The sequence below is a fragment of the Suncus etruscus genome, chromosome 11 (assembly GCF_024139225.1).
Source record: "Suncus etruscus isolate mSunEtr1 chromosome 11, mSunEtr1.pri.cur, whole genome shotgun sequence".
In the NCBI taxonomy this organism is placed as follows: Eukaryota; Metazoa; Chordata; class Mammalia; order Eulipotyphla; family Soricidae; genus Suncus; species Suncus etruscus.
Genome location: NC_064858.1, coordinates 48,211,025 through 48,226,766, shown reverse-complemented (window position 1 = coordinate 48,226,766; position 15,742 = coordinate 48,211,025). Strand labels below are relative to the sequence as shown.

Below are 15,742 nucleotides of genomic sequence, written 5' to 3'. Positions count from 1 at the left end.
TATGGTCCCCCAAGCCAGGAGCAATTTCTGGGTGCATAGCCAGGAGTAGTAACCCTTGAGCATCCCCGGGTGTGTCTCAAAAACCAAAAACCAAAAACTAAAAAAAAATAAAAATAAAAAAAAAAGATTCGGGACTCAAAGTAGGACCTATCCAATTCTCAAAGCTGTGAATAGTTCTCTATGTGTTAGAGAAATTCTTATTTTTGCTGTTAGTCCAAAGGCAATTGCTTGAACTCAAGTGATCACATATGTTTGATCAGATCTACTTATATCAGATCTACTTTGATCTCTTTGTTTGTTTGTTTTTTCTTCTGTACAAGAAGGGATCTTTGGAGTCCCTCCTAGCCTGACCTTCTAAGTTCTAGCACCAGAACAGGCTGCAGTAAACAGGGTTTGCTCACTCTGTGATTTTCCTAACTTCACCCTTACTGTTCAGCATCCATATACCTTCCATATAAAGGGCAGACTTCAGAGAAGCTTTAAAGGTTTTATATTTAGGCTGCAAACCACAAGCCTTCGTGTGCCACTTATTACATCTCAGCAGTATTATTTTGGTAACAGTGTCACCACCCTCTCTGCTATGGTGCTGAACAGAAATAGAACATGAACATTTCCAGGAATTGTCAACTTGGCACCTCTTACAAGGACTTAAGATTTCTCTTATAACTTAACAAAAATAAAGCCGGGACTACACCATGCTTCAAACTTCTTCAAGAAATGATATTTCCTTTTCAATTAAAATAGACTGTTTTGGGGAAAAGTACAATGCACCCTTTCTTCCCCCTTCTGGGGGGAAAAAAAGAGTCCACCAAAGAATTATATACATATACTCCTGACAGCTCAAACTGAAAGAGCAAGTATAAACACAGCTGCCTATTAAAATTAAGTAAAGGCAAACATTCCTGCAGCTAGCTACCACAGCAGACTACAAGTCTGAACGATATCCATTTAAAATAAAAAAAGAAAAGAAAACTACCTTGCTAAACAGTCAGCTAAACTTTAAGGCTGCACCACCAGAAAAGCTGGTTATTGAAGCCAATAGCTTTTGACAGCTTGATTTAAGAGCTGCCAAAGTGGGCCCTGATTCCATTATCAAGAGCATCAACACTGATCATCTCCTGCTCACAGCCAAGAAGGTTTAATCTTTTTTTATTATTATTATTTCCAAGGTAAAAAGAAAGATACACTGGGAGCCATCCAGGCACTCTCATTCCTTGACTCCAGATAGTCTTAAATTAGACATTCCCACTTGAAAACAAAGCAGGATAAAAGGAAAAAGGCGGGACAGAAAGAGATGCCAGCCAGGAATTAGTCTCCAGACAACAGACAGAAAGGAGAAAGACCAAAAAAGGGGGGAAGGGTGTTTATTGGCCTAGGCGTCCAAAGGGAGAAAAGAATAGAGGCTGGTGAATTAAGAGCTCCAAAATCATTAATTCAGAACTATCTAAAGGAGTCATCAGAAGTAGGGAGGGGACAAGAGAATATTTTGAGAAGATGTTTTGTAGGTTGTGAATTCAGGGCTTTGCCAGCACAGTGCCTGGACACAGACTTTGGCCTTCTACCTTCCCATCTGCACAGTAAGGATAATAAAATCACCTGCCAGGACATCAGGAATAAATGCAAACAAAGAACTAGAACAGAGCCCTTGGTGAATATTACAACTATGATCTTACTGATGTTATCTAAGGTTCTTTGTGAAATGCAGAAAAGATTACATTTTTTATAGGGGTTTCCTATTGGTACTCTAAGGCCTAGGCACCACCACCCTCAGCCCCCAGCAATACTCAGCCTGGCAGTACAGGCCTGATAGATCATTGCTCCAGCTGGCAACGCACTGCTGCTGGTATCCAGAACTGCTGAGGCCAGCAGGGTCAGAACGAGGGACTCTCCGAAAGACCTTGAGGTGCCAAGGATCAAGCTGAGGGCCTCACACAGGCAAGGTGGGCATTCTATTTGCTCTGAACACTTTCCAAGGGGACCTAAAATTCTTTTTTTATTATTATTACCATACAAAACTATGGGCAGACAAAGAGTATCTCACAGCCTGATGTAGGCAGACCAAGCCAGCCCATTTCCCAACTGGCCATTCATCTGCATTTTTCTTTGGTTCCCCCTTCAATCATCCTCTGCTTTCTGTTTCTGAAAGCAGCCTTCAAATCATTCCCAGTGGCAGGTTCTGTCTCCATCTGGACACAGCATGATCTACAGGGCACTGAGTACAGTGGATGCCTCGTATTACCAAATACTGAATAGGTAATAGAAATAACCTCTCCCATATCAAATTCAAATCCTTCCAATTGAGTTTGTTCTAGCCTATGTAGCCCAGAGTAGTTTTAGAGGACATTAATTCTGGAAGTAGAGTTACCTCCTTGTGTAAGATCTGAGATTCTAGAATATTCTTTTTTTCCCCCATGAAATCCCTAGAATAGTCTTTAATAGCAATAATCAAGAGACTAAAAAAATTAAAAAGGCATTTTTTACTATAAACTATAGCAAAAACTATATATTCTTCTACCCATTGAACTATATATTTTCTACATCTCGATTCCTACCATCCTCCCACCTCTTGTTACACCAAACACTTTAAGCAAAGATACAATGAGTAAGGGAAAAGTATTCACCTCAGTAGCAGCTCAGATCCCAATGTTCTCCATGCTGGCTGCATTTAAAACAAATGAGGTGTTTGCTAGTCTCTGTCTTTACATTCAGTATGTGTTGGTGTTACGCATGTGTCTATGTTTGTGTCTATGATTGATAAATTATCCAGAAATCCATCTCCACTAATTTTAACAAGACTTATCTAGAACACAGCCTGGTATTGACAGATTAGGTTTTATTTTTTTAATTTAGAGTAGGAAGTAATAAGTTACAGCAACCCTGATGATCAACAGCATTGATTTAGTCAAATTATATAGTCAAGTGTCCATATGTGCATGGAAAGAAAGGGGGAAAGACACAGTGAGAATTTCTATCAGAAAAAGAACACTAAAGCCATTTTTTAAAGTAAAATGGAGGCATCCCTGCTGGGAGAGAGCCATCACATGGTTTGCTATTCCTAGAAAGAGCTGCAATTAGCTGCCAACAGATGCATTATTTCATCAGTCCCATAAATACTTGATAAAAGTCTTCCGCTCCTCCTTTATGTCTGCCTAGCAAGAGCAGAGGGAGAAAATCTTCTGATAAACTGCAGTACTGAGCAATCAAAATTAGCTTTTAAATAATTAAAAAGAGCATTAATAAAAATAAAATATTTTAGTAAAATTTTAGCCTAGCATAGCTCCAGAAGCTCTTGAAATTTTCTCTCTTGAAATGAAAAGAAAGCATTAGTGCATTTTTCAAGCCTGTTTCATCATTAAACACTACAGCATAATATAATTCCATTGCAAGCCCGGTGGGGAGCCAAGATTACACAGCAGAAAGAATCTTAAATGAGGAATCAAGAGGAAAAGGCCTGGACTCCAGTCCTAGCAAAAAAGTACATTAACAGCTGGGATCCATCGCAAACCCTGTATTGCACAGAGAAAAATTAAATGGCCTTTGAGATCTTCCCAGTCCAAAATTGTGGAGTATCAAACATGTATCCATCAGGCTGACTCTGGTACATTAGCAAACAAATGTGTTTACAATTTAGAAAAATTTTAATAAATCATATTGATAATTCTGCTAGTAAATTTTACCCATTCTCAGCCATTGTACAAATAGAGTCAGGCTATAAAATACATTGAACAGAGCATTATCTTCTATCTGAACTATGGCTGGAGTCTGTCTTCCCCAGTGAGCTCTAGTAATGAGCTAGTGTAATGGTTCCCATCCCAAACTCCTGTTGCTCTCCTCAAAAGAGAAGTTATGCTATAAAAAAGTTTCTCTGTATCCTCATACCATTATTTTCTTAGTATTTGTCTATGTGATGACTCATTTTTTACTTAAATAAAATCAAAATGTTTTTAAAGGGAGCATCATAAATAAAAAAAAGTTATGTGTTACTTAAATGGAAGGAAGCTGTTACCCTGATACAAGACTAAGAAAGGCAATGCAACTAAGTTCTAGCTAGATTGGTGTCCTTCAAAAAAACTTGAAAGAGGAGGACCTTCTCTGTTGTGAAAAGAACTGGCATGAGCTGAAAAAGATGTCACATAAATACACATACCAGCTTCACACCTGAACCTTATCAAGGCACCAAGCCACCAAATTGTTCTAGATTCATAGCTCTTGAAGCACACAACCACACATGTGGCCAAGCAGCACCTCCAATTTTCATAGTACTGTCCACCCAGTTACATTACAGTAAATCTGATGGGAAAGACCACCAAATTCAAGGACTGAAAACAACATAGAAGATTCAACTAGCACCAATCAGCCCTATTAGTAAATCTTCATTACCTTAATTAAGACTATTGTAAGATATAACAATTACCACAAATAGACTTTTATTGGTCATTTTTGATAATTCCACTTGCCTTTGTGTTGTAACAAGCAATATGAATTAAATTTGTTTGTATCTGCTAAAGGAGATAGGTTTGGGAAGTGGGTGGGAAACTGGGGACAATAATAGAGATGATGAGATTGATGTTGGAAAATTGAATGCCTGAAGAAACTGTATTTTGAACAACTTGGTATAATAAAATATAATAATAAAATATTGAAATTAAAAAATATAATAATAAATTCTAAAGACTTTCACTCAGAGGCTATTAGAGGATTGAAAATGAAAGAAAAAGGAACACATTACCTCCCCCATATGATTCAATCTCAAGTCTGTGAAACAACTCAAAGCATTTTAAGAAGCAACATTCTGGCTGCATGAAACACACAACACCACAACAACACACCAAAAAAAATGAATAGCTGCTGAGCAACTGTGCTAACCTTGAGCGTATGACCTCTCTCTCTGCAACCCAGTTTCTTTCCCAGATAAATCTGGGCTTAACACACTATAGCTGAGTGAGGACTCCCCCTTGGAACTTGGGGGGGGGGGTCTGCTATCTGGCGTTACCCAAGGCAGGGGAACCTGCCCTCCTACAAAGGGCTCTGGAATGATAAAGAACACTTGTAGCCTGGAGCTCAAATGTGGTGGAGGGAAGGGAGACTTTCTGCTTATTCATTTAAAGACCTCAAGTTTCCAAGGGACAATAATTTTTTTTTTCTGAGAAGGGAATGATAATCCAAGTAAGTCTGTGGACCTCTGCTGCTATCTGAAAGCTCTTCCTAGATGAATTTACTCTTCTCTGCCCTCCTTAGCAAGGTTTTCTCTGCCACACCTAATACCTAAAGCTTTCCTCACAGCCATGCATGTTGTTTTCTCCACAGTACTATCACCACCTCCTGATAAACAGTAGATGTCTGCTCATGTGTTCATCTGTGCCCACAGACTGCAAAAATACAGTGAGCTCCATGAAAATAGGGGCTTTGATTACTACTATATCTCCAACACCTCTTCTGTATATACACAAGCAACAGTCATATCTGCTGAGTTAAAGAATAAAACCCCATAGGTGCACCAGAGGCCCTTCATGTCTGTAAATACCTAGTGCCTATGATCTAGCTGGGCCTCAGAAAATTTAGAGAGTCATGCTGGGAATACAGAGAAATCTGGGCTCTTACCACAAAAAGAGGTATTTTTGCTATGCTGCTGACCCTCTGGTCCTGTCTAGGACACAGGATGCCTCAAAGTGGGTACTACTAAGCCACAGAAGACATGATTAAACAAACCACATGCTAGAGAGAGAGAGACCAACACTGATATGACTATGAGTGCAATAGGTCAATTAGAAGATATAAGAGAGAAATCCTAGCCTAAAAATCTCCCTAATAAACCTGCTGTAGTACTTACATTCTTTGCTGTTATTGTTCATTTACATCTGATCTACCTAAGTAAACATTCCAGAAATGAACTCCATCTTGAGCAGTGACTTATCAGTTCTAAAACTGCTCTGACCAGGCCAGCTCTGAAACAGAAGGCCATGGCCTAAAGCGGTCTAAACCAGGGGTCTCAAACTCGAGGCCCGCGGGACGTTTGCGGCCCTCCGTACAACATTTTGTGGCCCGCAGCCGGCCTTCAAATATCGCAGTATTCGCGATTAGTCACTTACCGAATAATCGCAATAAAAATCGCATTAGTAAGAAAAAAATCGCATTAAACATTCACATACCCCGAGCAGTTCCGTTTAATGCGATTTTTTGCAATTTTTTTCTTACTAATGCGATTTTTTATTGCAAATATTCGGTAAGCGAAATCCCTTATGCGGCCCTGCCTCACCCCGACTTTGCCTCCTATGGCTCCCAGGTAAATTGAGTTTGAGACCCCTGACCTAAAGGATAGAAGGGAAGTAGGTCAACCACGCCTATGGCTGCTGCAACAGTCCTACATGTAGAGTGGAGGTGAGGAGCAGCCCAAGGACAGGAAAAGCTAAAGCAAATCTCAACCTCAAAATCACCACCCCATAAGGCTAGAGCTGGGGTCTGATGCTAACGTAGGAGGCCCTGTGCTGGGGTCCTTGATAACTCTCCTTCATCTCACAGTGGTTTATGAGAATAGAAAGTAGAAATCTAGTCAGAGGAAGAGAAAAGGCAACATCTCCCAAGGTTGCCAGGCTGACCGTTAAGTGAGAATCGTGGCAGAGACCCAGTCCCAGGGCCAGGGCCAAGATGGTAGAACATGGTGTCCTGGAACCAGGAGTCACTCACCACAACTTACTTTAAGTCCCACCAGCTGGTGAGTTGGGGCTGCCAATAAATGGTCTTTCCAGATCCAGAGGCGCCAGACACAAAAGTTAGCTTGTCAGTACGCACAGGGCTGGGGTGGGTGGCAAGCCAGGCGATTAGACACATGCCAGCCTCACCCACATTCAGCTCTGCCCTCATCTCCCCAATGCCACGAGTACAGAGATGACTTCCAGCTGACCAGTGTCTCGGGAGACCTTGAAGTCTTCTGCTTACTGCCATGCTGGATTAAGCCATTTTGTTCCTCTTTTAAAATATGAGAAAGCCCTTTGATGCATGAGAAAAACATAGAATTGTTACCATCATAATTTTTTTAACAGAGACAGAAACTAGTAATGTAAGCAAATTTGGAGCGAATCGGAGGTTTAAGGTAAGTTTAGTTTTGAGGGTGTGTGTGTGTGAGTGTGTGTGTGTGTGTGTGTGTGTGTGTGTGTGTTTGGTCTTGATTTTGGGGCCACACCCAATGATACTCAGGAGTTAATCTTGGCTTTGCACTCAGAAGTTACTACTGGCAGATTCGAGAAACTACATGGGATGCCAGGGATCAAATACAGGTCAGCCACATATAAGGCAAACACCCTATCCACAATGATGTCACTCCAGCCCCTTATGTTAAGTTTGTTTGAGCATAATATTAGCATAATATATTGCCTGACAAATGGCCAACCTAGGTTAGCTCTGATCTCTGACACTATATATCATCAAAGTGACCCAAGAACAGAACCAGAGGTAAGCCCTGAGTACCACCAGGTGTAATCCCCCCAAAAAAAACAAAAACAAGAAAACCAAAAGCCATTGTTTGATTGTTGATGTTCAGTGTTTGAGGATATGGTGTAGAAGAGGAAAGAAAATATAACTTCATTCTTCTCTAAAACATTACATCCATATTATTATATATTAGAGAGACAGTACTGCAGGAAGGGTGCTTGTCTTATAGCAACCAATTCAACTTCATTTTCTGACTCTCCATATTGTCCCCTAAGCCCTATCAGGAATGATTACAGAGCACAGTCGAAGTATTTTCCAAAACTAAAATTATGTCCGGGATATCAGTAGGCTCATCTCCACATCTCAGACTCTCTGCTTGCTTTTCCTCTCTCCCAGGTAAGGCTAACCTTCTGGCTGATATCCCTGAGATCTTTCAGGAAAGATCTTTGCCTCCCTTCCAGCTGTCTTCACACTAACTTCATCCATAGCAGGTCCACATATGATATACTCATTAGACTTCACACGGAGGTAAAGAGTGGTAATAGTCTAATAGTCTAATAGTTCCTGGGGAAAGGAGGGGGAGATGCTAGCTGAAAGATTCCCTTTACAGCAAACATAATGGGAAAGATACATAAAAAAAAAAAACAAAAACAAAAACACCGAGCTCAATACATGAAAATAGTAACACAGAAAACTCTACCATTACCAACAAGCTCATCAAACTATTAGAGATGAGACCATAATGAGGATGTCTAAAGAACACAATGAAACCATGCATGGGTAATCAGCAAAGCACCAGGAAATATGGAGCAGAAATAGAAAGCTACAATCAGAAGTGACAGAAATGAAGAGTAATGTAGGTAACATAAACACTCAATAGAAGACTTGAGCAGCAGAATGAACAGCATCTGGGGAGAAAACTAATGAACCCCAAGATAAATTACAGGTCACCTCAAAGCAAACAACAGATTTTGGTGAAGGAATGTAATCTGAAAAGAATAAACAGCACACCAGAGAACTATGAGATGAGTTCAAGAGAAACAGTGTGAAATACATTTCTGAAGAACAGGAAGATAAATTCGATGAAGAACCACTAGATTTAAAGAAATCATAGAAAAGAATTTTCTAGGGGCCGGGCAGTGGCGCTAAAGGTAAGGTGCCTGCCTTGCCTGTGCTAGCCTTGGAAGGACCGCGGTTCGATCCCCCGGTGTCCCATATGGTCCCCCAAGCCAGGAGCAACTTCTGAGCACATAGCCAGGAGTAACCCCTGAGCATTACCGGGTGTGGCCCAAAAACCAAAAAAAAAAAAAAAAAAGAAAAGAATTTTCTAGAGTCTAGGAGAATAGATACAGAGATCCAAGAGGTCAAAAGGGTCCGAGCAAAAAAATCAAAAATCAAAAAGAAAAACTCAGAGAAGTACCAGAGCAATAAGTACAATGGGGAGGGAGGTTGTCAAACATGCAAGATACCCAGTTTGATCCCCAGCAACCTAAATAGACCCCAAACCCACCAGGAGTGATTCCTGAGTGCAAAGTCATGAGTATCATGGCTAAGCATCACTAAGTATGGCCCAAAAACAAGAAAAAAGAAAAGCCCAGATATATTATAATCAAAATGACAGAAGCCAAAAACAGAGACAGCAAACTGAAAGCAGCAAGATCAGTAAAGGAGCTTACATGAAAGGGAAAGAAGACTCAAAAGATTCATAGCAGATCTAGCAAATAAGACTATATGAGTCAAAAAGAAAATAGTGAGTTATAGTTCAAAAATGTAAGCAAATGAGGAGCTGGCGCAGTGGTGCAAGCAGTAAGGTGTTTGCCTTGCACGCACTAACTTAGGAAGGACCACGGTTTGATCCCCCTGCATCCCATATGGTCCTCCAAGCCAAGAGCGATTTCTGAGCACATAGCTAGGAGTAACCCCTGAATGTCACCGGGTGTGACCCAAAAAAGCAAAAAAAAAAAAAAAAACCTTAAGCAAATGAACAACTCACCAAGGATACTCTATCCTCTTAGGTTAGCAAAAAAGTACATAAAGTTTAAGGAACAGAACAGTTTAGGGAATCACACCCTTGAACCAAGCTTTGTAAGAAGCATTAAAAGATAAGACAAACTTCTCAGCACTTTACCATCAAGTATGTCATCATTTATAGCGCTTATGCTCTCTACTAGACTAATAAAGATCCATTTATTTATTTTTGGTTTTTGGGTCACACCCGGCAGCACTCAGGGGTTACTCCTGGCTCTATGCTATGATCAGAAGCCACTCCTGGCAGGCTCGGGGAACCATATGGGATGCCGGGATTCGAACCACTATCCTTCTGCATGCAAGGCAAATGCCCTACCTCCATGCTATCTCTTCGGCCCCAAAGATCCATTTATTGTTCATAGTTTGCTAGGGGATTCTAGACTTTTTCAATAATTAATTAATGTTCTGTTGATATTAAATTTCTATGTCTTTCCAGGTGAGATTTTACAACCATAGAGATTTGTTATTACAATCTTTTGTTAATTAAGACAGATATTTAAGCACTGTCTATTAATATAATTTTTTGTATAAAGCCAATATTCTCTTTTTAGGATTAAATACTTTTGTATTCTTAATGACCACTCAGATTTTCTCCTTAAATTTTTTTCTTTTACTTTTTTGTTTGTTTATTTTAGGACCACGCAGAACTGTGCTCAGGAGCTGATTCCTATCTCTGTGCTCAGGCATCACTCTTGGTGAGAAGGGGAGGATGGGGCACATAGACTAACAGGGATCAAATCAAAATCAGCCACATGCAAGGAAAGCACCTAAACTACTAGACCATCTCTATAGCCCTAAAATAATATTAATTCTCCTGACTCTTACTAAATAGTATATTTGTAAGATTTCTCTATGTCATGGAAACTTAAATGTATTAGCACATAATTAATCTTACTATTAATTTTTTAATTCATATACAGCTAAAAAGACACAATTTTGAAATGTTTGTCAACTTAACATTAACTTACAATTTTGTGCAATTTTACTTTAGTTTTATTCACTATGTTTGTATAGCTGTCACCACCTCCACAATACATGAAAGAAACCTCATATGTGGGATATAAATGAAATAAGAGAACAAAAAATAATCAAAGTCATCAGAATGAAAATTTTGTCTATAGAACTGACATTCTGTGGGGAAGGCAGAAAAGACTTTTGAGATAGGGAATAGCCCTTGGTGCAGGGAAGAAGGCACTTGGTGATGGATGCGGTGTTGTAATGATGTATACAAGAAAAGTATTTATAACAGTATTGTAAGTCCCGGTACTTCAATAAAAACTTGGTTTTTAAAAAATTAAATCCAGAATACAAATAGCAGCTAACTAAGATCCAACACTAAATAAAGAGCTTTATGGTAGCTCAAAATTTGCAAAGTGAAAAACACAAATTAAATGCATAACAATGAAACCAAAAGTCTCTGAGAAGCCAAAATAAAAAAACTAATTTTGGGGTTATTGCTGGGAACCCAATTCAGTAAAATACAAGGCATGTACTTGTCATTAAACTATATCCCTAGCCCCCAAGAAAACATTTTACCTGAAATAAAATTAGCTCATTCTTGGAGAATAAATGATCTCATGGGCAAAAGAAAACCATTTTTTTCCTCTATTTGTTCCAAGAGGAGCATCTCAATTCAAATTAATTAATAATAAGAAAAATGAGTAAAGGTCAGAAAAGGTTAATATATATATAAATATATATATATATATAATACCACATTTCCTATAGGCAGATTCCTAAAATTCAAAAATACTTTTATGGAAATTTAAATGGACCAATTCAAGCTTTTTAAAATTACTCTTTTAACAATGGAGAAACAGGAATTTAGAATTCATTAGAATTTTTTTTCCTCCTGCCGCCTTCTCCCTCATTAGAATTTTTTACAAGGACATTAAAATCCAAGGCATTTCAAAATATATGATGCCTTTTACAGGATTTTGCACACGCATACAAAATATAAGCTTCCTATTAAGTCCCAATATTATTTTACAATTAAAATGCTAACATCAAAGTATATAAGTGCTTAAAATTAAAATTTCAAATTAGAAGTTAACTAATAACTCCTGTAAATTATTTTACTTTCTTTATCCCTTCCTCCCACATACCTAAAATATGCAATGTATAATCAAAACTAATGGCATAATGGATTTTCTACATGTGGCTTTTAAAGGAAAGGGGTTTTTATTATATGAAAGCAACTGTGAGGAAGAGAATAATAAACTCCAAATGCAGAATTTACAGTGAGTAGGGATCTGGGGTCAAGAGCTAGGTAGGAAAGGTAGTTCCAGATTCCTAGGATGCAAGTAAATTTGTTTTTCAACTGAGCAGCAAGAGACAGGTTTTCACTGCACCATTTTTTTCTATCACTAACTCATAATCCAAATCTGAAACTACTCAATAGTTCACAAAACCTATTTTAAAGGTGAACTTATAATCAAAGTAACTTATTGGGACCACTGTGGTGCATACAGTCCAATGGTGAAGGGAGTGTCCAATATACTATTTCATTACTTTAAATGATACTATTTTTATGTCCTCTGAGATTCATCATTTAGGGGAAAAAATCTTATTTTTTCCTTGTTCTTTAATTATTATGAAGAAAAAGATGGGTCTCACCTCTACAAACATATAATGGCACTATTTATATAACCTAAAATGATTTTAAATTAAATATTTTGGTAGCAACATGCTTTCAATCAGCTTGTTTTATTTTCAACTAAGCATTACCAACCATGAAGAACCAAAATACCAGAGTCATCGAACACCGGAATATTTCTTTTAATATCCTTCTGATTCTGTTATATATTCTGCTTTTAAAAAAGCACCCAACAGCACTCAGGGATTACTCCTGGCTCTAAGCTCAGAAATTACTCCTGGCAGGCATGGACAACCATATGGGATTCGAACCACCGTCCTTCCACATGCAAGGCAAAACACCCTACCTCTATGCCATCTCTCTGGCCTCTGTCTGAGCTACTTTAGCTATGTTCATATACCTGGAGTAGTTAATTTTGTGAGGATTATCCAATCTGAAGAGTTCTGTGATTTTTAAAGCCATGTTATTTTCAATACTTAAAAGGGGGGGGCGGAGAGATAGCACAGCAGTGTTTGCCTTGCAAGCATTCGACCCAGAACTTAAGGTGGTTAGTTCAAATCCCGGTGTCCCATATGGTCCCCCGTACCTGCCAGGAGCTATTTCTGAGCAGATAGCCAGGAGTAACCCCTGAGCACTGCCAGGTGTGCCCCCCCCCAAAAAAAATGTCCAAAATAACTGAAATTTGGCCAAGCTAGGAAAAGAAAATATTTTAGCTTTTCCATTAGGGATTTTACATATCTTCTAAAATTAACTTGTTCTATCATATTGATCAGGTATTCTGGCATGCCATTAATAAAAATAGGATAATCACTATTATTTACAAACATGGAATATAAAAGCATTCTAATGATGAGATCTGGGTGACAAAGTAATGAAAGTGGTCTCTTATTACATGGTTTTATTAGCCAAATACTTTGGTATTTATAAAGCAGCAGTACCAAATTTCACTTTATAAGCAAATATAGTCCAAGACTATGAAAGTAGACCTATCATCACCATCAAAAACCTCAGAAAACATTGCTTTCAAACTCTACTGAAAGTTTGAAAATCAGCTTCTAATTCCTTCTTTCTTTATTGTTGCTATTACCAGCTCGATTCTCTGCTCCTCAATCTTTATAAAATGCTCAAGTCATGGCATGGTGAAGAGGGAATCTGTTTCCTTCCTGCTACAAACCAGACTAATACCACTAGTAATGCTTAATTTTCACACAGTCCCACAAACTACAGTCCTAACCCCAAACTGTAGTCCTTATTAAATTCAAGGCTCTAGCTATCTGAATAAAGCCAAACTTAAAAATAAAAGTTAAATTAAAAAATAATGTTTTCCAACCAACCAGGCCAGTTTTCTGCATCTTCATGCCTGAGAGACAAGGAGAAAACAGGTGCAAACTTTACCTTCCTAGAGGCCACCTCTTCCTCAGGAATCTGACCTTGCTAGCCCTTCTCTGGCACCACACAAATCAGTTCTCAGCAGGCCTACCCAAGTGCCTGTTTGCTCGTCTGCACCTTCCAAATGGCTTCCCATGCCAAGGGCGGAGATAGGACCTGGCTCTTGGAGGAGAACATGCTTCCCCAACGCCATGCCAAGTTCCCTGAAAGCATTTCTAAAGCCTGTCTCCCTCCTCTGAACCTTCCCTGAGCTTCCTGGTTCCACCCTTTCATGCTATTTGTTCAATACCAAGTGCCTTCTCTCCCAACTTCACTTTCAAGTTGAATGAAAGTCCAACTATAAATCAAAAGAGCCTAGTTCCAACCATTCTGGAGCCAATGTGAAAGAATCAAAGCCCAGACCAGGCCTACCTGCAGGCAGCTCAACTGTGGTTTCTGCTCTGACTTTCTCCAATTTCTCCCTTACCCAGGGAAATTCCTGCAGGGAATCAAGGAATGCATCGAAGGCTTTAGGGCCTCTGGAAGGCAAGATGTCCAGCAGCATCATTGTTTTCCGGAGGCCTGTGGCTTGCACTCTGATTTCTTGAAGATGGTTTTCTGTTAAGATGCCTTCCTGGTACAAATACTGAAGTACCAACCCATCCACCAGGACCTCAGCACCCAGCTCCAGGCGCATGGAGCGGAGCACTTGCTTGTCTCTAGCCTCCATTTTCCCCCTGAGGAAAGAGAAAATGTAGCTGGGATCATGGAGCTAAGAATGAACCCCCAAAGACAGCTCTGCCGGGGAAGCCCTGAGAAACCAACGACATTAGTTATTGGTCTGCTGACATCAGTCAGCAGAGGGCCAAATCATAGGGGTTAACACATGGTCAGACCATGCCAAATCCATTTCGAGTGCTCCCTGTTGTAACACTCGACACTGGACAGGAATCATCTTTCCTGTTCTTGTTTCCCACTGTTTCCCACACAGTTGGGCTTAGCTCATTCCCCTATTTTCGAGAGAGAGAGAGCGAAGTTCCGATTTGAGAGAGAGAGAGAGAGAGAGAGAGAGAGAGAGAGAGAGAGAGAGAGAGAGAGAAGGGGAGTTAAGAGAATCTGCCTGGAAAGCAACTTTTCTCCGTGGATCCCTGGCAATATTTTATTTGTTCATAGTGACGAAGAACTAAGTCTTATTTTAATCATGGCCTTCAGCAGAGATGCCCAGAAAGTATAGAAACTGTCACTGCAATATCTCTGCAAAAACTAATCAATAATGGGCTAGAAGGTCCAGAAACCCAACACCATCTGCTTCAAGCTCTTTTTCCCTGAGAGCAAAGGCCTATGAAGAATCAGCTTGGAAAGTAGCATTTAGAGGAGTTCAGTCTATAATAAACCAAACTCCATCTCTTCTCCCTGAGACTTCAGAAATAACTCTTCCACAATTGTGACAGCACATGCATGTAGTTTAATGAGATTTGTTTCATCTTTATAATAAAATAGGCATCCCCACACCAGTTCTGCTCAGTAGTCACAAGAGATGGGAAGGCATCAGTCCCAGTCAATGCACAGTGAGCTGAGGGCGAGAAAGGGGGCGATGTGGTGGGGTGAGGGGTACTCTGGAAACTCCAGGTCCCCCACTCTAAGTATAACTCCACCCACAGCCAGCCTGGTTCTTTGGGGGAGAGGGCCCTTGTGAGGGAGAGCGCGCTTTTCATTGCCTGCAACCTAGTGCAACTTTCTGTTCCCTGCCTCTAGATGAGGTCCCGTCGTCTATCAGAGAGGGAGAATAACAAGCAGTTTTCAGAGCCTCCAGACTCAAGACAAAAAAGGGTGCTGGGAGTCTTCCTAAAAGAACACGGGGAAAAAGGCGATCGCCCGCCACCCCTGCAGCCACCCCATCCAACCCTGGCTCCTGCCCAGAGCAGATAAGGGGTGGGGAAGACAGGCAGAGCCCGGTGACATCGCCAGAACTCTTGGCCTTGGAGAAGAGATAGATACAGGGTTTCTAGTTTCCTGTTACTTACGTCGGCAATCACGTTTCTTTAAAAAGCAAACGCAAAATTGTAACTGGAGCCTAGATTATTACAGAATGTATACGTAATCACCATCTTTGTTAAAGGCAGAAGCCAGGCCCAGGAAGTGCAGTCGCCATCTTTGTTGAGGGCAAGCACAGGAAGTAGGGCGTTCGCCATCTTTATTAGGGTCCATGTGTCTCGCGGAAGCCTTCTCCGCCATGCTTTCTGTGGGCAAACAATATAATTGCTCAGAGATGGAAAATGGTAACCTCAATTACAGAGTTGTCTTAGAAAAGAAATAATTGGA

The 15,742-nt window shown here is 40.0% G+C and overlaps 1 protein-coding gene across 1 annotated transcript in view; it reads right to left on the bottom strand.

Moving 5' to 3' along the window:
- Positions 1–15,539, bottom strand: part of CRADD (CASP2 and RIPK1 domain containing adaptor with death domain) — a 209,270-nt gene extending 193,731 nt beyond the window's left edge. The window contains exons 1-2 of the mRNA XM_049782844.1: positions 15,445–15,539; positions 13,853–14,157 (exon numbers count right to left, since the gene is read on the bottom strand). Of these exons, the coding sequence (XP_049638801.1) occupies positions 13,853–14,150 (298 nt within the window). The 5' untranslated portion in view covers positions 14,151–14,157; positions 15,445–15,539. The remainder of the gene's footprint in view (positions 1–13,852; positions 14,158–15,444) is intronic.
- Positions 15,540–15,742: the final 203 nt, after the last annotated feature.